We start from the raw sequence: 25,363 nt of genomic DNA, 5'->3' as shown, positions 1-25,363 counted from the left end.
TAATTGTACACTTATATGAGGATTGACTAAGAAATGGCATAGACCTTGAAGGAACATTTCTTTACCAACATTACAAGTTTATCACTAAAGACAAAAATCTAACATAAGCTGTTGCCTTCTCTGCCAAATCATGACTCTAAAAATGAGTGGCACCCCCAGTTTGGCCACATGCATATTTCAAATATCTTCGCTTCATTATGAAACAAATTACTTTTGTAAATACAATAATGACACAAAACAACACTGTATACAGCACTGGTTAAAAAAAAAAAAGAAAGAAAAATGTTACTCCTTCAGAGTAAATAAGTGAACAGCAGATTTCAGTCTATTTGAATGTTACTAAAAGTCTAATGATATACTATCGTATCCACTGTTACATGGCAATTAAAATCATTATTTCAATCTAGAATACCTTTGTGCTATAATTTAATGTAATTTTTAGGAGCTATAGAACTTGCCAATCTAATCTTTTATATTTTTATATGTGTGTGACATACTGCATTAGCTATTTGGCTAATAAACCCTTCCACATTTATTTTCATGCGAGGGAAGCATGAAAATAGATCTCCCCTTCTGGCTGGCTGTAAAACAGGTTTGTTTTTTTTTTCTTTACATTCTTAATGACCAAAAGAATGTTCTATCCTCATTATTGCTTTTTTACTGGATTGTGTTCTCGCTCAAGAATCACAGAATCACAGGTTGGAAGGGACCTCAGGGATCATCTAGTCGAACCTTTCTAAGAACCAGGATACAATTGATAACTAGAATTAAAGATGAAAAGCTGAATGCTACCCCATTACACCTGCACCATCTATGTTTGTAATGAAAATGAACAGACTTAAGAAACAGCAGAATTTGGCTTTAGAAGTACCATGCTGCTGACAACAGCCATCAGGGAGGTGAGGCTGCACCCTGACACATGTACCCCAGCCAGAGCTAGCGCTGGTACCAAAAAAGTATAAGCGCAAACAAACCAGCACCAACTACGTTAGCACTTAATGAAGGAGAACATTTGTCCTAGAGCGCTGTGAGACAGAGTATTTGTCACCCAAGAGATCATTTATTCCTTGGTGATTGACGTAACACACCTATGATGGGTGCCTATTTGCTGGCGGGACCAGATAACTCATAAATGAGGGGACAGTGAGAAGGAATCACATAGGCTGCACAATCTGATTTCATTCAATTCACAGTCTGACCACCCACACCCACCTGGAGATGACTCCACTACACTGGTCTGGGAGCTGGTTCTCAATAGAGGCAAACACCACCAACATTTTTTCACTGATGTAATTGAACTATTATCATCTTACAATACTTGCAGAGCTCAGATTAAGAAAATAATTTCTTCCTCACACTTTAAAATAAAAAACTGAGCAGCACACACTCCCGGACATTCCTTTATTTGATGAACCCCTGCACATCACCCTTTTCAAGATCTCTCAACATGATGCAATAAACATTTTGTCCTTGAAGTAGGAGTTAAGAGCTTGGCTCTTAAAAGTCCACCAGAAATTTGATTTTTATAAAAACATGTAAATAAAAATTTGCCCTTTTCAGCTGGTTTAGCCCATCACCCAGAGTACCTGCCTGGGACAGCAATGGGGTGACCAAAAGGACTGATGTGAACTTAGCAAAGGTCTCAGTGGTCCTGGAGCCAGGTGACAGCGGGAGTTGCTCCTTGCACTAGGGAGACTGAGTGATCATGTCCCCACCCCCAAGCACTGTGGCGTGGGAAAGCACTGAGCACACATTCCTTGGTAGCACTCAGCACAGGAAGGCTCCTGGCTTCTCACTCAAGCCTTTCACTAGCACTCAGCAATGTAAATAAACCATACGGTCAGGAAGCTTCAGACTGTTCCTCCCATGAGCGAGAAGAAAGGTGGAAATATTTGTTTACAACAGGAAGACACATTTACTCCTGCTCCCTTTGCCTTGGAGTAAGCACCTGCCACTTGCAGAAACTGTTTTTCTGTTTTCTTTTGTGCTAAAGGCTTAGTGAGATTGCCAAAATTACCTTCCTTGCATAAAAATCTGAAAAGAAGTGATTTCTCCTAATACCATAGCATCGCCCTAGGGAACATTATCTGAAAGCATTTCAGGCACATGCATGCTCATACACATATGCATGAAGTTCCTCCCAGCCTTTTTGGTACAAGACGTGGTTGTGCCACTATTATTTGCAAGTGTAACATTTTCAAATGCTGAGGCACAAAATTTGCTGGTCTAAACCTCTTGATTGAACAAAGGGGCATCTTAAAAACTTCAGTCCCAAGTGAGTCAAGGGTTTGCCTTCTCAGACAGCTCAGATTCTTGTAAGCTAAGACAAAGCACATGTGGAAGCTGTGTTCTGGGTAAACAAAAGAGAACAGAAACCTAGACAGGAATCCAGAGATCTTCCAAGGCAACATAAGAAAACCCCAGTACTTTGTCAATAGTGGTGTTACATCCACGAGTATCTATTCTTATAGCAGTTAGTCAGGAGGCAGCATGGCTGCTATTGCTCCGGGAGACCGCAGATCTGGCACTTCAGCCTATCGATAAAGCTTTGACACTCTAGCACCTACAAATGCTGGTAACTGCAAGCCATAGTTTTACTAAAAAGAGAGGACTTTCGCTGTTGACAGTGCAACACAATCTCAAGACAAGATCAGTATGTCAAGGAGCAAAACATAAGGCAAAAACTGACTCCCGTTAGGAGTAGGACAGATCAAGCTTGTAGGAGTTAAGGTGACAAAATATAAAACAAACCCAAAACATAGGCTACATTTTATTGGTTTTTCTTTTTTTAGTTCCACACACAACCCAGGTGTCTCCAGCACGTCCCATGAAGGATTCAAGCCACAAAAAATACCTTAGTGTTAGAGATATGTGCTCTAGCAAAACTAGCACATGAAGTCTCAGGAGAGGGTCACCTCTCAGTCCTCAGCTATCTTAAATAATTTCTAGAATAAAATGGGTTTTACCTTGTTTCCCAGTTTTTGTAACTGTTTAGGATTTTATTTGCTCTCAGACTTAAAATCAAAGTGGATGCATCTGTCCACCTTTCACATTCAGGGTTGAGAGGACTTGAGAGTTTTGCAAGGGAGACAGCTAAGTGTAATGACACAAAAGGGCATTTTACCTAGAGGTTTTCAAAAAGAGCCCCAACAATATCAAAAAAGCAAAGTCAGAGACAGTCTCTCTCCCCTTCCATGCCTTCTACAAGAACTTAGGGAAGCCATGCAATTCCTCTTTGGTTTTCCAGCCCTTGGAAAATCTCTGAGTGAAGGACAAAACCAAGGGAGAGCTTTTTCCCAGTGTACATTTGCTGTCACTCCCCTCAGAGTGACTTTTTTCCTCCAGTGAAGCAGCCTCTCAGACAGCTCACCTGCATGTGGTACAGGTGGACTAGCACTGTTGCTGGCGGAGCTGTTGCAGTTGTACCTGAGCTGCTTTTGAACTAGTGAGTCTGGATACATACAGCTACAGCAGGAAAGGGCACAGCATGTTCAGACTGCATGGCTGATGGGCTTCCTGACTCTTCCCATTCACCAGCACCTGAACTGGGCAATTTTAAACTACTTGAGGTACATTAATTTGTGCTACTGTCACATCTTTGACAGTAATGAAGATATTTGCTAAGAAACAGCAAGAATATTTGCATTTTGATCTTCTGGAAATGTAACACTTGGCTCAGTTCATGCACTCATGGCAATTCATGCTTAATGCATGGCACTTTCAAATGCAGGTGTGCTGAGGTTTAGTAGAACGTAAAATCTAATCTTTAGTTTTTACTAGTCAAGTTCAATATAAACATCACAGTGGACTCAGAATATGAGGCCTACAAGTCAGGAATGAAACGGGACTCCCAGGGGACTCAAGGCAGAGGCACAGAGATGGAATGACATTTATAAGGTCAGAATTTTCTCATTATTCTTCTCATATGTAAAATGATTGATAAAGCTGAAGTGGTTATGCTACGGTTCCCCTCATGTGCTACTGTTTCATTAGAGATTATCATAATTCTTTGCAGGATTGCCTGGACAGGTGTTTTTAAATTCACATTACAGAGAGTACATCCAAATTTTAGTACTCTTCCTCCAATTCATCCTAGGAAAATATAAATAATTTAAAACCCAACATAATTCACAAAGATCAGGAACACTACACACTGGAGGAAAAAGCACATGGAATACCAGCCAAATAATGAAAAGCTGGCTGCCATATGCAGTTCATGTTTCTGAGCAACAGCACCAAAATGCTCATGGAAATCAAATACCATGCTAGAAGTGGGCTAAAGGGAATCACAAATTAAATTCCACCATTTTAATTTACTTTACACTTCTTGGCATTTCAGATTTAAACCCCTTCATGACTTTCTTGGGTTGGCAAGTGAACATTAAATCTTCTGAGTGCTGGTGTTTCCTACAGCTTCTCCAATGGAATGACCAGAAAAGAAGTTTAAGTTTTATTTTTAGAAATAAAAGTGTATTTTGGCCTTCCTGGTTGTACAGCAAAACAAAGTGTTATAAAGCTACAAGCACAAGGCTCTGTCTTTGAAGCCTTAAAGGAATCCAGCTGACTATTTTATAATCAATTATTATTATGACAACAATAAAACAGTTATTCTAAACTTTCTAAATCTTAGCTTAGTAACCTTAAGGAAAAAACAGCTGCTTTCAGTTCTGCTCTTCTGAACCTTACCTCAGTAGTCTGTAGGTAATTAATGATGTTGGTACTTTGGGAGTTAAAACAAGCAGATGTACCTTAGCAGGTATTAGTTATTTCTTAACAATAAAAACATATTTTTTTTTTTAGTATCAAGGTATCAGCTTTAAAAAAAATTAGTGGAGAGAATATACAGCTGTTTAATCACATAGCAGTTGTTCAGGACAGCATAGGGCAGAAGCATAATACTAACATTACTGTTTGCATGAAGTGTAAAACCACCTTTGTTTTGTCTCCACTCAGAATCTAGGAATTCACTCTAACACAACAATCACAGGTATGCAGTCACAAAATTAATTTAAAAAAACCAACCCAAACCACAGTTTCTGCAGAAAGGCACAGCTTATATTGATCAAATGTGAAGCTTTGCTATGGTATACTAGTGCCAAGTCCAGCACCTCTGCCAGAAATTAATTCCTTGATGAGCAAAACAGATCTATGAAGACTTACCTCCTTCCCTATCCTGACTGCCAATACCTAAGCTTTTCACTGTAACTGCAAAAGAAGAACTGGTCTACTATGAGGCTACGGGATTCTGCCTTCTCACAGCACATCCTGCAAGACACCAAGCTGTACTCACCATGCATCTGGTACGTGTACGGTGCTTGTCCGGCAGTTGGGGTACTGAAGCTGGATCCATAGCTCAGAAACCCACTCTGTCCTGGCGAATGGCTCAGGCTGTCCTCTGTTTTGATGCCTTTGGGGCATGTCGTAGGAACCAAGAGCACAACATGAGTGTTTGTCATACAAAGGTGTAAAAAGGCATGTTTATGAATTAACAATTTTTCAGCTAGATTTTAACCTAATAAACTCTTTTTTTCCTACACTTTTGGTTTTTATTATCTGCATTACCCAAACAGGTCTCTTAAATAATAAAGTCAAGTAACTTCATCACAAATAATCTTTTATTCAGCTACATCCTGTATCCACACCCAAATGGACTTTTGCTAAGATAAGGAAACAACCATGAATAATAGTGTTTTCAAAAACAATTTCTGAACAAATAGTTTTGTTTTAGAACTAAACAAACTCATTGACTCATGAACTTTCTGAACAGTTATCAGATACAAGCAATGATTAACAAAGCAACAGGATCTTCAGTAAAATAACCTCAAGACTTCTGTTCTCAACAGAGTTATCTTTCACTTGCATTATATTTTCAGCTTTGGTAGCAAAATATTTATTGGCAACTCATACAGGAGAGTTATCATCTATTCAGTTAGATGTATCATACAGCTCAGGAACAATAGTAAGCCCTGAAGCTACAAAAATCTTTTCATTACTAAAATCAGGCAATTAAACTGACAATTTACAGGAGGAACAGCAATAGCTGAATTAAACATTGCAAGATGAAACCTTTGCTGGTAGTGAAAGGGGTTGATATTTTATTCTGAGATGCTGCTGAGATTGTACAGCTGTATTATTAAAATAAACAGCTGAAAGGTGCCTCTTATTGCAAACCCTTTGGGCATGATCCTTCCCTCCTCTGCATGCCTATTTGCACAAAACAAAAAATAGCCATTGGACACACCCCGAGTGTTGGGACTAAACAAAGACCCTGTTGATGTTCTGGCCTTGGATTTGTACACTTCCTAGGCTGTTGTCATTTTTTCGCACTTGTAGGCAAACTTGCCAAAAGACAAGTCAAATTCATGTGCTTTTCACCAAACATGCCGTTTTCTTGCTTAATGACTCTTAAAAGCAACAAGTCTGCATTTGCTCACGTTGGGAATAAGTTCTCCCAGATAATGTTTTCCCTAATAAAAACCACTTCTTTTAGCTTTAGGTGAGAATAGCTATAATGCAATTTGACCACAAGCTAGCAACAAGATGACAATGCTGCACTGTAAAATGCAGGGAGTTTATTTGGACAGTGAACGAACATGTGTTGGTGCAAGCGTCTGGCTCCATTACTGCTGGGGAAGTGAGGGATTTGTGAGTGTGTGCAGAGAAGCCGCTTTTCATAACATCCCATGCTTTTCAATTACATCAGCACTCCGCATGCAAGCACTCAACCTACCCCAGCTACAATTAATCTTCAGCAAATGGGCCTTTTTGGAAGTCTAAAAATTGTTCTAAGACAGTGAAATAACTTAGCACCAAATTAATTTCCACACAATGTTCTGTTTTGTCTAGAAACTGGCCTAGTTTTATTTTTGTGCCTAAAAACAATACTGCTTCATTGTTGGTTGTCAGCCAGGTGGAGATTTTCATATGCTGTGTGGAGTATCATAGAGAGGGTATATGGGCTGGGGGAGGGAAATCACTGTTCAAGGATGCTAAGAGGTCATCCTCAGGATTTATAAGCAGCATATGGGCCTGACACATGTATGCCCTAAAGACTCTAGGCAGTAGCAAATGGCTCAACTTTCACCTGCTCTTACAGGACAACTGTTCAGAGTTTGCCTTGGAAATCAGCCAGCTGATGCAAACACACAAGTAGCTCCAGGAAGAGTCTCAAAACATTCCTCTCATCGTCCTGGTAGAGCTCCAGCTCTGCCAAGCCCATTTCCCTGGCCTTCCAGACCATTGCACTGAATTTCCCTTCAGTAAAAGCCTTGTCAATGGCTGTACAAAAGCTTCTTGCTGGGAGGCGATACTGTATTTGCCAAGCAAAGGTGTTTAAGAGCACAAGAGAAACCAGGAGCAGAAACAGAACTGTGAAGCCATTTTAATGCTGCAAGACTTGGCACTCACAGGATCAGCTGGGAGTAAGGTGCCCAAAGCTTTATGTTAAAGAGCTGTACCTATGCAAAAGCAGTATCTCTTTGGTCTTTAGGAGTGGAAAGAACTTCCTAGCTCCCTCAAGAGCTCAGTATTTCCGTGCAGAGCTTGAGAACACTCTTAATACTTGGTTTACCAGGCATTCCCCATCAGGGATGCTGGTTTAATTAGCTCCCCGCCTGAATCCCCCAGTTGCTCCTGTCCAGCACCATCTCCCCACAGCTGCTGTCAAGGCTGTGAAGGGAAGCAGGGGACAAAGCTGACCGGGGTTAGAAAAGTTTACTGCACCTACAGCTAACCACCGTCCATTTGCATAGAATCATAGAATAGAATCACAGAATCATTAAGGTTGCAAAAGACCTCTAAGGATCATCAAGTCCAACCTTATCAACCCAGCACTACCATGTCTCCTAAACCATGCCCTGAAGTGCCGCGTCTACACGTCTCTTAAATATCTCCAGGCATGGCGACTCTACCACCTCTTTGGGTAGCCTATTCCAGTACCTGACCACTCTTTCAGTAATGAAATTTTTCCTAATAGCCAGTCTAAACCTGTCCTGATGTAGCCAGAAGCTGTTTCCTCTTGTTTCTATCACTAGTAACTTGGGAGAAGAGACCAACACCCACCTCACTTTCAGGTAGTTGTAAGGAGTGATAAGGTCTCCCCTCAGCCTCCTCCAGGGTAAACACACCCCCAGCTCCCTCAGCCGCTCCCCATCAGACTTATTCTCCAGACCCTTCACCAGCTCCGTTGCCCTTCTCTGGACACGCTCCAGCACCTCAACGTCCTCCTTGTCCTGAGGGGCCCAAAACTGAACACAGTATCCAAGGTGTGGCCTCACCAGTGCCGAGTACAGGGGCACGATCCCTGCCCTGCTCCTGCTCGACACACTATTCCTGATACAAGCCAGGATGCTGTTGGCCTTCTTGGCCACCTGGGCACACTGCTGACTCATGTTCAGCCAGCTGTCAGCCAGCGCCCCCAGGTCCTTCTCCATCAGGCAGCTTTCCAGCCACTCTTCCCCAAGGCCTGTACTGTTGCATAGGGTTGTTGTACTCTGTATCCTTTCACCCATACCTTATTCTGCTCTGTGTCTTGGTTCTTCTGTAATAATACACAAAAAAGTTTTCTTAAAGTAGCTGCTATCATTGAAATCCCAGGAAGAATCAAGGAAGGCAAACTGTAGTTTACCTAAATATCATATTTACTGCAAAAGACTTTGTCTTGGCAGCGAGTCATGGGAACACTCACCAGCTACCACTCCTAAGTGGCACATCCTACTGAATCTGAGTTTCTCATGCTGCCTCATATCCTACTACTGACTGGCTCCAAACGTACCTAGTTTGTAAGATCATAACCCAGGATATCAACAGCTGATAGACAGTTCAAAGTAATCCTAACAGTTTTAACAAAGTCAGATTTTCCTCTAAGCCTAAGAAGAGAACATTGCCAAGACAGAAACAGCCTTTCATTTGAAAGCTTAAGACTTCAAATATACTTTTCTAGGAGCAAGTGGAAGATGTCCTCAAAGATAACATGATGTCGAGTACTCACTGTAGGAGGGTATGCCATAGGGCTGCCCTGGAGGAGGATAGGCAGTGTATGCAGCAGCCTGCTGGATTCCCGCGCTGTACTGAGTCTGTCCATATGTTGCCATTGCTGGGAAAGGCGGGACTGTCACTATATGGGGATAATGTCTATTCAGAACAAGAAAACAGAAGGTCTAAGACAATAGTTACTGTACATGATCTTCTTGAGCACATGTAGAACATTTCTAGACATTTTGATAAAACAATATCCAAAGTATGATGGGGAATATTTTGGGAAGTCAGAATTGACTAGACTGAGGCAAAAGCGTGTTTCAGTATATGGCTCCTGTTATGAGCTAATAAGATTAAGCTACCTAAATGCATGGGGACTTTAAGACTATACAAAATTTGTGGCAGTTTAAAAAATAAAATAAAATCAACACTCTGATTTTTGATGTTTCATTTTGCATTTGCCAAACAAGTGAGTGTAATGGGAAACCCCTGACATTTCAACATATTCCTCTGTGGTCACTCATGAACAAAACAATATCCAAATGATAAGGATTGGATTCCCAGGGGTATGAAAGTACAGTGCACAGTACCTCAAACCTTCTTTCACTCCATATCTAACAAGGTTAAGAACCAGTTACTTCATTGGGCCAGAGATGCACAGGGGAACAGGTGGATGGGCTTAAGGTGAATGCTTTTTAAGGTGATAGAAGTCTGCACAAAATGGCTGTTCAGCAAAACACGGTTTTTACATTACAGCACTTGGCGTGAGCACTCACTTTGTGGAGTACAGATGGAGAGGACACTGTGGTGCTGCTTTGCTGCTGCCTGGAAAACAAAATTAAAGGGTCTTAGATTTTCATCGTTTTCCATTCTATGGCCAAGCCAATACCACTGTTTTTACCGCTGCTGGTTTGAGAAAAATATAAAGAATTAGAAGACTTTGTTTTTAGTAAATCTCCAAAAACTGAAGTAGATAAGAAAGTTATTCTCCACTTAACAACAAATTAATATAGATTTAGTGTTTTAACTGAGGGTGATACTGATTGATTGAACTACCAGTTTCTTCTTCTCATGGGACTGATATCAATCATGAAGCTGGGCTTTGGTGGGATGACTCATATGCTAAAGGCTATAAAAGCAACTACTGTGATTATGGAAGTGATTTAAGGTCACTAGTGCACTTTTTGCCCTTTTGCTTTTTTGGTACGCTCCTAGACCATGACTCACTTTCTTTAATGTTCATTAAAATATATCAAATCAAAACAAATATTACAAATAGAACATTGTAAATCTCATTACTCTTGAATTTTTTGAGTTAACTATAACCTACCTTACTGACCTGCCGGCAATCAAAATATTAAACCAGTAGAAAATGTATCACTCAGGTTACATGTGCAGGATGCCTCCCAATGTTGCAGCTGTGTCCTGCAACACTACCAAAGAAAAATGTACCACCATCTTTATTTAGAGATCAATTTAGGTTTAATTAACTAAAATTTTAAAAAATCTAAATTAAAACCTGCAAGTTGTACTGAAAACATTATACCTAAATGCCACCATGAGTATTATGCAGGTTGCCTCCATAATGCCATCTAAATTTTGCTTCTCGGTTTCTGGCTGGAGATGTTAGATGTTATTACAGCACTGTAAATGCCAAAACACCCTCATAATCATCAATAATGACATTACGCACAACAGATTCAGCCTCTATCTGCTGGCTGCGTCAATGAACACACCAGACTAATTGCACACAGCTTCTCCACACAGAACATCAAGCAGCATGTTGTCTGCTGAAGGCAGCACCACCATCCTTGACATGGGCTGCTGGCATCTATAGTGTAGTCTGTTACACCAGATAGGAAATATCACTCAATCTCTTGCAGATGATGATCTCTCAACTGCAGGTGCACATGCTGGATGCAAAGGGAGAGTCCTGCAGTGCCCCCAGTGCCTGCACGTAGCTACCACCAGGCAGGAAACATCTGCAGTGCTGTCCCATGCAGCGACAGGGACGTACCTGCAATGCTGTAGAAGGATTATCTTCAGTATGAAGTTGTCCAAAACAGCACTACTTTATTTGTTCAGCTGTTTGTAAATTGGTGAATTAAACATTTAAAGCACATTTTATTTAATGAAATATGCAGGTACATATAAAGTCTAAATATTTGCAAATAGTCCTGTAGGTTTAAGTATCTTGTTATGCCATAAACATGGAAAGAACATCCAAAAAGATTTGATGTGCTCACATATGAAATGTTCGTTCTTCCCGATTTAACTGCCTTTTGAAATTATTCATTTCTGCACAGCCCTTTCACTATTTACCTGGCTTTATCATTTTACATTATATCGTGGAGATTACACCAAACTATTCTTAAATAGACATTTAAGCTGATGACTTTTCAAACTAAATTTTGTTTTAAAAATGCATTCTTATATTTGTTCAATTGTTTATGGAAAAACCCTAATGCAGGTGCATGAGTTCTAACTAAAAATATTAATTACTAGACATTATTCTTTTTTTAGAATGTTGATTTGTATAATATCCACTATATGTAATAATAATACTGAAAATATTAATTACAAGGGTTTTTTTTTAAAGAATGTTAATTTGTATGTTTACTGTATACAACAATAATACTGAAATTCTAAATTTCCTAGGAAACATAATACTGAGCTTAATAAGACTGAGGGAATTTCCTAGGAAACAGTAACATTTGATAAAAGATGGAAACATCTAAAATGCACACTTTCTTCAAAGAGGCAGCCCTTTTTTCCACAAACTTTGAAACCTTCAGAGTTAACTTCATTCAAAATAAAAAAAATTATATCATATATATGCACCCCTTTATCTTTTCTCTTGCAGTTCTTTAACAAGAACTATGCATTAGGTTAGACTAGATAAAAAAATGTCAAGATAAAGGTGTTTGTGCTTAGGTACTTACTGAACTCTTTTCTGCACCTGAAAGCAAACAGCCTTTTTTCTGTCACGTTCCCGAGCCTCTCAGCTCTCTCCCTGGCAACCTGTCACCCAGTCCAGTGCCTGCAAGCTGACTGCGACAGCTTTCTTGCCCCATGCATACCTTTAAGAGTCTCCCAACTGTTTCACATGCAGTATCAGAGCGGTGTTACTGCAGCACTGTTGCTTTAGTGGTGGCTCTGGTAATAAAGGCACTGATGACTGGGGGGAACAGGTTTCAGAGTGAGCTGGCCACGACTGCATTGTCACTGCTGTTTATCATTATTATTGTTATTAAGAGAAAAACCCAGCTTGGGTGCAGCAACTGACCCCAAGAATCATCAGTCCACAAGCCTATGCACTGGACTCTAATGTCTTTCCTAGCACCATGCTGGATATCTGTTCCACCCCCTTCCTCTCCTCTCTGGGTATGAAGAAGAAACAACACACTCGCCCAAATACAGCCACTGTGATCAAAAACACTTTCACCACCCACTCTCCGCTCTTCCTCCTCCAAAGTGCTTTTCTGTGCCACATCCCTCTCATTGCACCCTCCTCCACAACAGAACCAAGCCTCGTGCCCTTTCCAATCCCACCTCTCCTAAGTTGTCCCCCAGTTCTGCCAGAGCTCTACCTCTGGCTGAGTAAACACCCAAAACACCGCAGGAAGGCAAATATCACAGCTACAACCCCCTCGTGTCCTCTTCCAGGTTCCCTTGCAGACACTATGTGCTCTGAGCACTGACCCGTTTGCAAAGAACAGCTCAGCCAAGAGTGTGCCAGGGGAGGGACCCTGCAACCTATACAGTCCTAGTCAATAACAGGATCACCCTAATCACTGACAGAAACAAAAACCATAAGGACTCCTTCTTTACACTCTTACAACCCTGAAACACCTTAGAAAAGTAAAATCCACCGGCAATCCTGCCTTTGTTCCTCTATGTGTAAAATGTGGGTATCAGTAACCTATTTCCCAAGCAACAGGCAGATGTTTAGTTAAAAAAAAAAATATGTTAAAAATTGGCAAAGGATAGTGCTAAACAAATGTACATATTCATTCATACATACAGATATAGAAAAAAAAGACTGTTTTAAAACCAAAGCTTGCCTTATCTGACATACCTTCAAACTCACTATGAAAAATTGTTTTCTTTCAGGTAAATCAAAGCAAATCTAGAAACTTATATTTTTAGATTCTGAAAATAAAAACGATACCATTTCTGTCACACTGTTCTGCATTCCTAAACAGAATTGAAGAAATGTACTTTAGTTTGCATTAATTTGTAATGCCTTTTCATTTGAAAAATAGCAGAACAAACAGTTTAAGCATAAGCTTAATTTTTTTTCTGTTAGAAAAATATCACATTTTCAATTTTTTTTTTTTTGAAAGTGGTAAGTACAGAGTAAATACGTTTGCCAAGAATGCCAATTGGGGATTTACTGCGTGTGAATATGCAATACACTACTGTCATTGCCAAAAAAGGCAAGTTAAACCTGCATGTGCTTCTACCCAAAAGTGTAGGACTACAGGCAAAATGTGGATTTGAAAATTATATTAATATAATTGCACCTTATACCACATCTACCTAAACATCCACATAAGTAAGGGCTGCTACTAGACTTGCTAAAATCAAAACTATATGTGTATTACAGAGCTTATATTTGCGTGCTTTTATTGCATTAAAAGCTCTGGCAGTCTGATATTTGCGAAACACACCAGTATTTTCCTGTTCTTTTAATTAACAAGTAGTATTTTCAAGGGGGAGAGCATAATCTTGGTGGCACAGGGTATCATTCTGTAGAAAAATAACCATAATATTTCTATAAGAAACATACCAACATGAACTGTCACTAGCAAACTGGCATCCAACAGTACAAGTGTTATGTTGGCTCTTATTTATATTCCATAATAACAAACCATTTCTGCACCAAGAAGTTCACAAAATTATGTATTTAAAAATAATTTCTAGCTCTAATCTTTTCTGCAAACACGTATATTTAAAAGGATGTATCCTTTAGATTGTTATCCCTTTGACTGCTCTTGTAAACAGGTAGTCATGATGTAAGTGATTTAACCACGCAATTTCTAATGCCTTAGCAAACATGCAAGCAAAACATCTCCTTACCTTCTAAGAGCCTATAAATGAAGAGTTAAACATACTACTAGAATATAATAGCCAGTGCCTTTTGCTAACTCCCCTCCAACAGGAGGGCTGACAGATCCTGACCGCAGCAAACAATAGCTGGGATTGTACTAGCAAGAACTAGTTCAGCTGCATCACTTGCCAATAATTTTTTTAGCAGATTTAACATTCTTCTGTTTCCTTCACTTGAACAGTATGATGGGGGGAAGGAGGAGGAGGAGAAGAGCAGATAAATTTCCATCAGAGCCTCAACCACTGAAAGAATTTATCCTTGGTACCTGCCAAATGTGAAACTTCAGACCAGAGGCCAGCAGGGCTAATCGTTTGGAGATTATAGCAATGATCTCAGAGCAATGCAAACTGGGGCATGGGGCTGCTTTGGCAAAACATTTTCTGGCTGCATGATACGTTGTTGAGTCTGGGAGCCACTGTGCTCCCCACCCAACAGCAGCAGCAGAGCCACCAAAGCACAGGTTCATGCCACCACTGGGGCTCTAGTGAGGTCCAACCAAAAACTACCAGCTCTACACAAAATATGTTTTATACCTGTAATTATTCCAGCGCAGCAAACACACATATGTGTGCATACGTATGCACCTACTACACACAGATGTATATCTACATATAAAACATTTCAATTCCATTTGCATTCAAACCACTGCTGAACTAAAGGATTCAGCCACAATGGGAGTGTCTACAAAAAAAATACTCAAATATCTCAGTTGCTCACTATGCTGTAGAACTAATTGTCAGAGGCAGAGGCCTTGCTTGTGGCCAGTTCCCTTTGGTTACATATATACACACACACACATATTATATTAAAACCAGGAAAAAGTAAGCAAAAGAGGCAGCCTACCTTCTATGTCATCTGGAGCCGTGGCATAAGTGTTAGAAAGGTTAAGCTTCAGTCTGTCAGGGCACTCTCTATTTACAGTCAGGCTGGGTGATATCACTAGATCTAGCATTTCCTTATACCTGAAGGAAAACAAAGGAAAAATATAATTTATTCATTAATTATGCATGCTTACTAATGATTCAATTTTTTCCCTAAGAGTATAAATATTAAAGCTGATTACCTAAACCCAGGCTTCATATAAATTCCACATAATAACATTCACTAAAGTTTTCATCAACGGGAAATGCTGAATTAAAATGAAGTACTTGCTCCCTTGGAGATTACACCCATCTGATTAATGCTTTCCCTTTCTTCCTGGATTTTGCCATATGAAAACTAAATTCGCTTATCTCTCGTATACCATCAGAGCGAGAATGTACACACCAGTGTCCAGTGAGGCTCCAGAACAGACTATTACGGGCTGCAAATGAAGTCGAGGGCAGTTAACAGCATTATCTAGTCTTACAAGATAACAACATTAGTACTGGTGATAGGATCAGTTTTCCAGGGAACACCTAAACCAGGCACTTACCATGTCCTGACCATTAGGTGGCAGTGACACAAGGACAGTCCCTTTCATATAAATAACCCCATCTGATTTAACTGAAAATCTCTAATGAACAATATCTAGGACTTGAGTGTCCAAAGAAAAACATAATTGTGTGCGCACATGCCCTACACTACAATGAAAGCTTACAAACTCTGCATTACAGAAACAGTTGTGAAAAGACAATACCTAAATCATTAGTTCAGACCCTATGCACAACACTGATACGTCTATTCATCTAAACACCACCATTACCAATATATGTGCCTAACTCCAGCTATACACCTTTTTAAGAAGTAGGCTCTGAAGACGCTTGGAATAGAGCTGCTCGCTTCCTTCGAAAGTGTTGGATGTTTTGGATGGGTACAAAACGTGGCATTAAGTGCACAGATTTGCATAACTATGTTTGCAAGTTTACATAAAGACAACGGGGGTACATCGAGGAAACTGTTACATTAGATACCTGCACAATGGCTTTCATGCAAGGCAGGTTTCCTGGACACCTTTACACCATAATGTTCTGCTCTTGTTTCCTGTGCAACCAATGGCTGCAGCTGGAACTGTGAAGAAGCCACTGGCCAAAGAAAACCTGAAGCTGAAATTGTCAATCAGTTGTATTCCTTTTTTTTTTTTTTTAAGTACACCGAATGCCATGGAAACCTGTTTGAATTTTCCAAGACTACACCAATGTATTTTGCAGCTTTTGGTTCAGGTCCAGAGCAAATAATGAAGAGGACGACTCGAAGATGTTAGGTCCTCCTTCACTTTCTGCAGCCACATAGAGTATGTCCTCACTTCAGTCCCCCAGAGGCTGTTGGAGGGAATTAGGGCTATTAGGGAAAAGTGTAACTGTGCTCTTGGACAGAGCAGGGCCCAGGCAAGAGCAGATGGGTCAGAGGGAATATGGTGGTGAGCGGATTTGAGGCACCTGGCTGCAGCCTGCATGGGCTCCCCTTTCTGCACAGCACTGAACATGCTACCTGCAAAGGCAGGGGGCACAGCCCTGCTCTCAGGCTGGGACTTATCTGAGCTGGACTATAAAGGTAGCAGATAGCATGGCAGCAACAGGCTGGTAGAAATCCATAGCACACATAAAATGTCATGAAGTTAAAGAAAACAGCACTTAAACCTCAAGTCTTGACAGTGGGCTTCTGCAATACTAATCTAATCTACACACTTCTGTGAGAAGCAAAGAGGTTTGTTTTGATTTTCTGTTTAAATACTGCTGTATGACTCTACCAGCTTTAAGAAACAGAGCGCAATAAACCACATACCTTTTACCTGAATCTCTCCAAATGCTTTTACAAAGCCCTGACAGAGGGTAAGTATTGTTATGAACAGGCACAAACCAGATGAAGTATTTTACCTGTACCTGAACAGCAAAAAACAAAGCTAAGTTCATGTTCACTTTCCCCACCTAACAGCTGGAAAGGCACTCTGCCCAGGCAGAAAAAGCATCCATCCTCTGTGAATTTGCAGAACTGTTAAAAATGGGTATGAAGCAGCATAACCATCCTCAATGCCTGGAGCCCTGGTCCTCCTTTCTCCAAATGGGGTCTGGCTCTTCTTGTCTGCCTCCCTTGGAAGTCTATGGGGGCATATGCATTTTCACCACCAACACAGCCTCAAGTCCAGAGGCTGGTAAAGGCTTCCTGATTATCTGCCATGAAGGAGGCCTTAAATGAGCAGTAAATGACCAATGGGGTAGAAATACAGTATTCTGAATCCAACACTTGTGAGATCCATGCTCCCTAACTGCTGCATGTTACAGATTTGCTAAGAAAACAAGACTAGCATAATGACCAGGGCTGCCTTGCAGCTGGAGGATATTTGTTGCTAGTGGGCCTCAAAGGGCTCCACCTTCAGATGTGTTCCTGTAAGACAAGCACAGTTCCTGCCTCCCCCTCCCTACCTTAGACACAGACACTAAAGTACTGCAAAACAGAAGTAAAAATGCAGGTGCACAGGGACCACCAGTTGTCCCCATAACCAGGGTCCATGCTACCAACTGCATGGAAATGCAACAAGGTACCAGATCTGTATAAGGATTTAAAAAAAAAAAAAAGTCCTTAGCTGTACAAATTCCTCCCTAGGTGACTCAGCCTAATGGCAGAGCCAGAACAGCAATCCAGGACTCCTGACCTAACTCTCAACAAAACAGAGCCCATGAGAAACTTTACTCAGTGGAGCAAGTTATACTCTAAACTGGTACCTGCAGATAGAGGCTTTACCAAAGCACATGTGCGTCTGCTCCACAGGCAGTCTCAGGCATGGGGGAGGCAGGCAGATGCCTTGGAGTCACAGACCGTCAGGCAGTAAGGGATCATCAACTCCTTCTGCACACTTTGCTTATGCCAGAGAAAAAGAGATTTTTCACCTGAAGCAGCTAATTTCACTCTTTCACTGGTACAGCCAGGCTGCTGCAGAGAAAGGGGTCAGAAGGCTTTTGTAGTGCTCACTTCTCAGTGGGCAGGAAAAAGGTCTCTCCTACAAGCAACTATGTCTCCTAAGGCCCTCTTAAAAGCAGCAGGCTGGGCGGGGACTTTTTTCCCAGAGAAATTACTTTATTCGCATCCACTGGCACCAAATTAAATTTTGTCTGCGTGGCTGAGAAGGCGGGGTTCAGTTTTATACCATATCTTCCTTTCCACTGCAAGCAATATCTAATTTTTCCCCCCTTATTTTCTTAATGCTATACCTGAATTGAGGAAAAGCACGGCTCTCCCAGATCCTGTCAAGATGGGGATGTTCTACATTGTTTCTCAGATAACACATGCCCTTCAGCATAATCCAAAACCCCATCATTCATGACACTGCCCAGACTGCTGCCAAGTGAATGGGAGCAGATGTTTAAAGGGAAATGATCTTTTATAATGATTAATGCACTTTAATTACATCATTGTCCAGAGATTTCATTAGCTACTGACTGATGATTTTTCTATTGGTTTTGTTCTGTTCACTTTTGTATTCGAAGTCACATCACACTTCTCTGTATTTGTTCTATAATATTTTCCTGGGGGCTTTTTTCAGCTTCCATTTTTCTTTAGAGTATGCATTAGTTGCATGTACAAACAGGTAACTTTTCACAGAAATGCCTGTCTAGTTGTGCATGTCACGTATCCATTCGTGTTGTTAGTGGCTTTGCCTGTTTTGCACACACCATTTACCAATTTGTTCATGTGTATTTCTCACTTGCGTACTGCTTTACAAGAGTCTCTGAAATTCCAGTTTTAACAATGTCAATCTACAGAAAATCTCTAGTAAAATAATGGAAGCAGGATGGTATTTAATGCAGTAAATGACACGCTAGAGTGCAACTGATGAAAATATCAGGTCTCTGCTTGCTTGCTTTTTAGAGCAAAAACATTTTCTGGCTTAAGTAATGTACAGTAAATCAGTAATAAAGTTTGTTGAATGTAAGCTTTTATTAAAACCAGTGATGGCAGCATCTAGCATGTTGGGCTGACAGACATCTGGAAGAGCTTTTGGCTGCTATAATTAAGAACCTTGTGTGAATTTGGTGCTCAGCTTTTCCATTAGAATCCCCTACTCAAAAACCAGTATTTTGCCCTCAAAGTTGGCTCACAAAATATCTGCCGAGAACAGAAACTTCTCTCTTTACTAATGTTTAGGAAGGAAAAAAGAAAAATAAAAGTCTTTTTCAGTCATTCTGAAGCTAGGAATGCCAAATTAGACATTTTAAGGTTTCACATTTTTGATCGAGGTGTTGGGGTAACCTACAAATCACATTTTCTTTTACAATGATGTTTTGAAGGCAATGATTCCAGACCCCAATTCAAAACACTCCCTCATGTGCTGAAGATCAAACTACTGATCAATCCCATCTCTCTCCAGCAAAGCACTCAAAGTCAGGCGCAAGTGCAACGCCAAAGCAGGACCCAGTGTGCAGACCGAGACAGTAATGTGCTCTGGATACTGATGGTGCTGAGAACTTGACAGATACTTTCCAAGCACGAAACAGGAAACCACCATGGCACTGTGGGCAGATGTAACCACAACACAGCTCTGCTCAGCACAGCTGAAAGGCCAGAAGGCACCAGCAAGAGATGAAGGAGACCCCTTCCAAAGCTTAGACCTCTGCTCCTCAAGCATAATTTAAAGCACCTCCCAGTCTTCTTTAACTTGCTTTTAACATCCTCCTTCCAACACACTAAAGCCATCATCTCAGGACCGTGGGCATTTCCATCCCCACTGTGGAGGCAGTGGACTTGTTCCTGGGAGTCTGCATATTTTGCTCGTCTCTACTCCATTTCTGGGGTGAGATGATCTTATTCTGGCTTCAATACATAAAAGTACATGAAGTGGAAAAAATGTTCAAAAAAAGCACTTCCAGGGCATTTTCAGTAAATAAGACATCTGGGTAGTAAGTAGTACCAGGGTAAACTCAGTGGCCAAGTGATGAAGCCATTGCAGAGGGCATGTATGCAAGGAAGAGCATTTGCTCCATAATGAGATCATTGCCCCACCTTGGGGTGGGGTACATAGTTACATTATCCTCCAGCACAAAATATCTCAGACTAAGGATTCAACCAAGAGCAACAGGAGGTTGATGGTACAGTTCAGAATGGACATACCAGGAGTAAAAGACAGTATGGGGGAAAAAGCTGTCATGGTCGTGTAAAAAATAATGAGCTCTGAATCTGCCATCAGTGGAGGAAGTTAGGAGCCCCGCAGAATGAAGTGGGTGAGAAACGAAAGACAGGACTCCTGCCCTTGAGAAAAACCTGCCAGATGCTACAATGGGAAAGACAAGACACTTTAAGTAAGAAATTGCAAGGAAAGTTTGTCCATTAGGGGAGAGGAAAATCTAGAAATTACTTTCCCTGCAAAAACCCCATGCAATGATCTTAAGAATTTTTACTTGTATCTGGCTAGAGGCCAAATACAGACTTAAACCACTCGATCTTCCTAAACATATGCATATGCCAACAGAGAGCCCTAGGCAGGAGTGGTACAAGCCAAGTCCTCTGCTTTTAGCTTTGCTAGGAAGGGGAGGCATAAGACAGAGATTGCAGCCTAATTTCAAGAGTAACATTTTTGTCTTGCTTCCATGACTTTATCTGATTTTAATTACTTGATCAACTGCTTTCACCTTTATTCTCCTCAAAAGATAGTGCGGATTACTAAGTACAGATTTTCAACTTTATTACTCCAGTGCTACTCATCATAAAAAAGAAGTCTGATTCCCCACTTTGTCCAGAAGTGAATTACTAAAAGTAACTGCAAAGAAAATGTGAAGATGGCTTTCTCAATCTGTGATTCAAAGAAAAACAAATAAGACCCCAATCCTAAAAAGTTTGTCTTTTCTTCATTCCTAAGGAATGAGATATGTTGTAATTTTTTTTCCCACATAGGTAAAATTTTCAAGAGCACCTGCTACGTCTCATTAGTTTTCATTAGGAATTAAGACTTCTACTGTTTTAATTCCTTGGGAAGCTTGGCAGCTTAGCCAGCTTTGCCAGGACTAACTGCTTGCAAATTATGCTCCCCATTTTACTCTGCTCCTGCACAAAAAAAAGGAATAATTCATAAGCAGGTAAAATGCTATTATCTTGCAGCCACCTTCCAGGTGGTATAATAACAGGGAGTCTCCTATACTGAATATTTTGGCTACTTACATCCACACATTTCAAAAGCAGAGGAAAGTAATTTAATTTCCTCTGCCAGTACTTTCCTCCTCACACTGTTAGGACATTTTCTCTCTATCTATAATAGATCCTTTATTCCTTCCATTTCAAGAACTCAAAAATGCTTCAGCAGGTGAAAACCATGATGCTATTTTCTCTTTTATAATGAATCTTAGCTCATCCACAAGTACATCTGATGCAGGAAAGGCCTGAACAGGCATAAAGTTAAACCTGAGCCGACATAAATGCTCATGTATAAGACTGACAGTACAGCCGCAATGACAAGATATCCTTTCAAGGTGACCTGCGGGGCAGCGTCCCTCAGGCTGTTTATGTTCCTCAGAGCTGCCTTTCACTGACGTAATCGGACAATAAAAGCAGCAGTACTTGTCTGGATTTATCATTGCCCAGCCCATTCCAGACACAAAAAAGTAAGTAGGCTCATAGTAGTGTAGCTTGTAGCACAGCACTTGGGGGTGGGGGTGCATAGTTGCATTATTCTCCAGCACAGAATATCTCAGACTAAGGATTAAACCAAGAGCAATGAGAAAAGTTGTGGTAGATAGGCAAGGGATAAAGCAGATTAGAATGAAATCAGAAATTAAATCAGGTGGTAGCGAGGCTGCTCCACATGGCATGAACACAGCTGACCCTTGCAACTGCTGGTCAGATTGAGTAAAGTATGAGAGATGAGAAAAAATAGGTGAGACAAAGGAGCTGGGAGGTATGTTGACTAAAATGTAGCCCACAGCAAGGAAAATCTTTATTTCAACTGAAGTAGGATACCACTCGCTTTCTGGAACAGCCAGGGAGAAACCCACATCTGAGCAGTGCCCTTGTGTGGCTCAGAGAAAGCTGGGCTGAGGCCGCACACGAAGCATGCAGGGACACCCAAACCCTCCCCGGCCAGAGCACAGTGGTTTTGAGCTCTGCTTCTTCACGTCCCCTCATCACTCCCCTTGTGTACTTATTGTCACCCACTTTTTAAGTCTTACTGTTGGTCTTCCAAAACATTCATCTTTTGTTCAGGTCAGCACTGGCATAGCTGGCTATAAGGTTATGTTTAAAATAGCTACAACTCTAACAAAGTAAGAAAGATATATACATAGTGCTTCAGTTTAAACAAAAAAAAAACAACCAAAAAACCCAAACCAACCAAACAAAAAACCACAAAGAAACCCACAAACAACCCCAAACCTGAAATAACAGCGCAAACACCCAAGTTAAGGCCCGGGTCACAAATAGATTTGTTAATTCAATAGCCAAATGGCAAACTTTTCACAAAGAAAAACAGCCCTTGCTTTTCCATACTAATTCCATGTATATCCAAAATGATCCACTTAATGTTAAAAAGATTTGGTTTGGGTTTACCCTAAGATTTTCAAATTCCCTTTTCTTTTCTAAATGTGTTAATTCTAAACAATTTTAAGAAAAATAAAGAGAAAATAACAAAATAGATAATTTCTGTTCCACTTCTGAAGCCACTATTGTTTAAAAATACCCAAAGTATTCCAACAGCTTTAAAATCCTTCCCCACAGGTTTTTTTTGATTTGTTTTGTTCTAAATGAGACAGCCTTTCTCATCAAAATTTTACTTTCACTGGAAGTTTTCTTTCTTGCTCTACCAGACAGTAAAAACACAGATGAAAAATCCTGTCTCATGAACTTTTTGAGCCAACTTCACCTTTTTTCTTGGAGGAAGTCTGCCTTAAGGTTTTTGAGTGCTTGGAACTGGCAAAAATAATTCCAGGTCTTGTTTCCTTGGATGTCCTGAATTTCCAGAAGCATTGACTTCCTTCACCTTGCTTTATCACCTGCTATTCTAGACTGCTTTTCTATGTTTTTTATAACTTTATAACATGCTTTCTTGTCTCAGACCTGTTGATTTTAAAAAAAAACCAAACAGGCTGTCTTCATATAAATAAATGTTCTTCCTACTCCTAGCAAGACTTCACTACTCCCTTCTCCAAGTGTTCTTTCCCAGACCCACATGTTGCGGACACAGAGAAATACCAAGAAGAAAGCCAGGGCTGGGCTGGGATCCCCGCCTGCACTTCCTGCAATTAACTCGGGAAGAGATTGGAGGAAGATAGACCAGGGGAAGCATTAGCATTTTCTGCTTGAGCAGTCCAAGGTAAAAGGGATTCAATGCACATAAAAACAAACAAGCTGAGCTACCTTCACTGTTCGTTATGAAGGCACCGCCTGAAAGGTAGCTTGAAAATTTGAAGTGAGCTAATGATGGGGTTCGCACCACAGACTTTCAATCTGGCAACCTAACTAGGAAATATATTATATTGCTTTAAGTCTTTGGGTATTTAAAATTAATTTCAACACTAGTATTTCACTTAGAATAAGTCAAAAATCAGAAAGTTGAATTTTTCAGAATGCCTTTTTTTTTTCTGTTGAACCTGTTTGCTAGGTGGAGCAACATTGCAGAAGTTATTATTTGCCAAAAAATAAAATGACTCAGCTGTCTTACTATGGACAATCAAGTACCACACAGAACAGACTAAGTTGGTATAGAAACACTATGAGCTTATAGCCTACAGTCATTTGAAAAATAAAATTGTATGTATATACACACGTATATATGCATACACACAAAGGTATACATATAATCTCTTACAGTTTCCACATTTCTCTGTGACACTCACAAGCTTTTTAATTCCATTACGCTGCTTCTTATCCAGATCCCCCAAGCGCACCAGGGCTGCATGCGACCACCCTGGCAGCTCCAGCTACAGAATCAAGGCCCATAATGCTAAACAACTGCCTCCAAAGAAGGGGCTTCACAAACCAGGTACTGTAGGGTCCGGCTCATGAGACGTACTTGCCACTACTTAGGCACTTCTTTTCATTCTGAAGGACTATGCTTTTCATCTCTTCTCTTCAGAATCACAAGGGCTAAAAACTCACTTAAATGTAAATCACAGAAATATGATTTAAGAGAAACGAGATTTGGAATGAGGAAATAACAGCTGATAACTTAGATATGTTGAAGTCACCTGCATTCTGTTACAGGAGTGTGCAAGAATGTGTTTTGTCTTGTAGCCTACTCATTACTTCTATGTCAAGTCACTGATTTTACCTACCTTCGAAATTTATAGGAAAAGTAGCTCCGAGAATGTAAGTCATCTACAATTCTTGAACAATAACCTCCACAGAGAAGAAAACCGAAAGAAAACAAATAAAATAACTCCTTCCACAAATTCTGCAGTACTCAGAATCAGCAGAGTTGTGGTTTGTGTGGGATGGGACCACAGAAAGGACAGGTGTGGGCAGCAGCGTGCTCCCCCATGCACCCCATGCTCCACGCAAGAACAGATGAAATCAGTTATTCTGCCCACTGCTGCTGCAGGAGTTACCTACATGCAACTGCAGAAACACAATAGATTTAACTGCATGAAAAGCAGCACAGTTCTGACATGGTATGAGGAAAGACTTTGATGATCTAACACACCTCTTCACTGGGATAAATATATATTTTGCAGGGCCTTTAGCAAGTCTGTGGCTAATTCACAGGGGAAAGCAAGCCAACAGGGAAACCCGAATAGCTCGCAACCAGAACAGTAATTTCTGCCACATCTGTAAGAACATATCAGAACGTTCTCAACAATGCTGGTCAGTAAGTGGGAGAAATGCTGAAATTATCATACTTGTTTCTTAAAATGTCAAACTTTTCCAGCCATGAAGTTGCCGCCTCAGACAGAAAGACATGGAAGACACTTTCTGTTGCCCACAACCTCCTCTGAGCATGCTCCCCCCCACCCATGCTAGTGGCTCACCTCCATGTTTGCCACCATGGGACCGAGGCTAGTATTTTTTACGCTGTTTTCTCTCTCAATTACTTTTTTCCAATCACCTCTTAGCAGTAGGGTTTGAACCTGATTTTTTGTTTGTTGGTTTTTGGGCTTCCCCCCCCCCACCTAACTGAGTTTTCTGCTTTACATACTCCATGGTGAGGAAGGAGTTGCATCTGTGTTTGGACATGAAGCTCTGGTCTTAGCAGCAGAAAATTCATTCTTAGAAGTGAACACTGGTGTGTGCCTGTGTGTTTGCAGAGCTAGGGCCTTATTTTATAAAACATTCATTTTGATACATTGTAATGTAAAGCAATTACACAAGCAAAATTAAGCATCTAGAAACTACTTCAGCTCTACCAAAGCAAGATGAAGCGCAGACAATAAAACACTA

General features: G+C 40.6%; 1 protein-coding gene across 4 annotated transcripts in view; it reads right to left on the bottom strand.

The window, feature by feature from the left end:
• Nucleotides 1–25,363, bottom strand: part of EYA2 (EYA transcriptional coactivator and phosphatase 2) — a 104,049-nt gene that overhangs the window by 45,187 nt on the left and 33,499 nt on the right. For all 4 annotated transcript variants that reach the window (XM_075108773.1, XM_075108774.1, XM_075108771.1 and 1 more), the window contains exons 2-5: nucleotides 14,933–15,051; nucleotides 9,753–9,801; nucleotides 8,990–9,132; nucleotides 5,291–5,407 (exon numbers count right to left, since the gene is read on the bottom strand). In XM_075108773.1, coding sequence (XP_074964874.1) covers nucleotides 5,291–5,407; nucleotides 8,990–9,132; nucleotides 9,753–9,801; nucleotides 14,933–15,041 — 418 coding nt within the window. In that variant the 5' untranslated portion in view covers nucleotides 15,042–15,051. The remainder of the gene's footprint in view (nucleotides 1–5,290; nucleotides 5,408–8,989; nucleotides 9,133–9,752; nucleotides 9,802–14,932; nucleotides 15,052–25,363) is intronic.

The sequence above is a fragment of the Phalacrocorax aristotelis genome, chromosome 13 (assembly GCF_949628215.1).
Source record: "Phalacrocorax aristotelis chromosome 13, bGulAri2.1, whole genome shotgun sequence".
NCBI lineage: Eukaryota > Metazoa > Chordata > Aves > Suliformes > Phalacrocoracidae > Phalacrocorax > Phalacrocorax aristotelis.
Note: the sequence above shows the minus strand (reverse complement) of the source record. Positions and strands in the feature narration are given on the sequence as shown.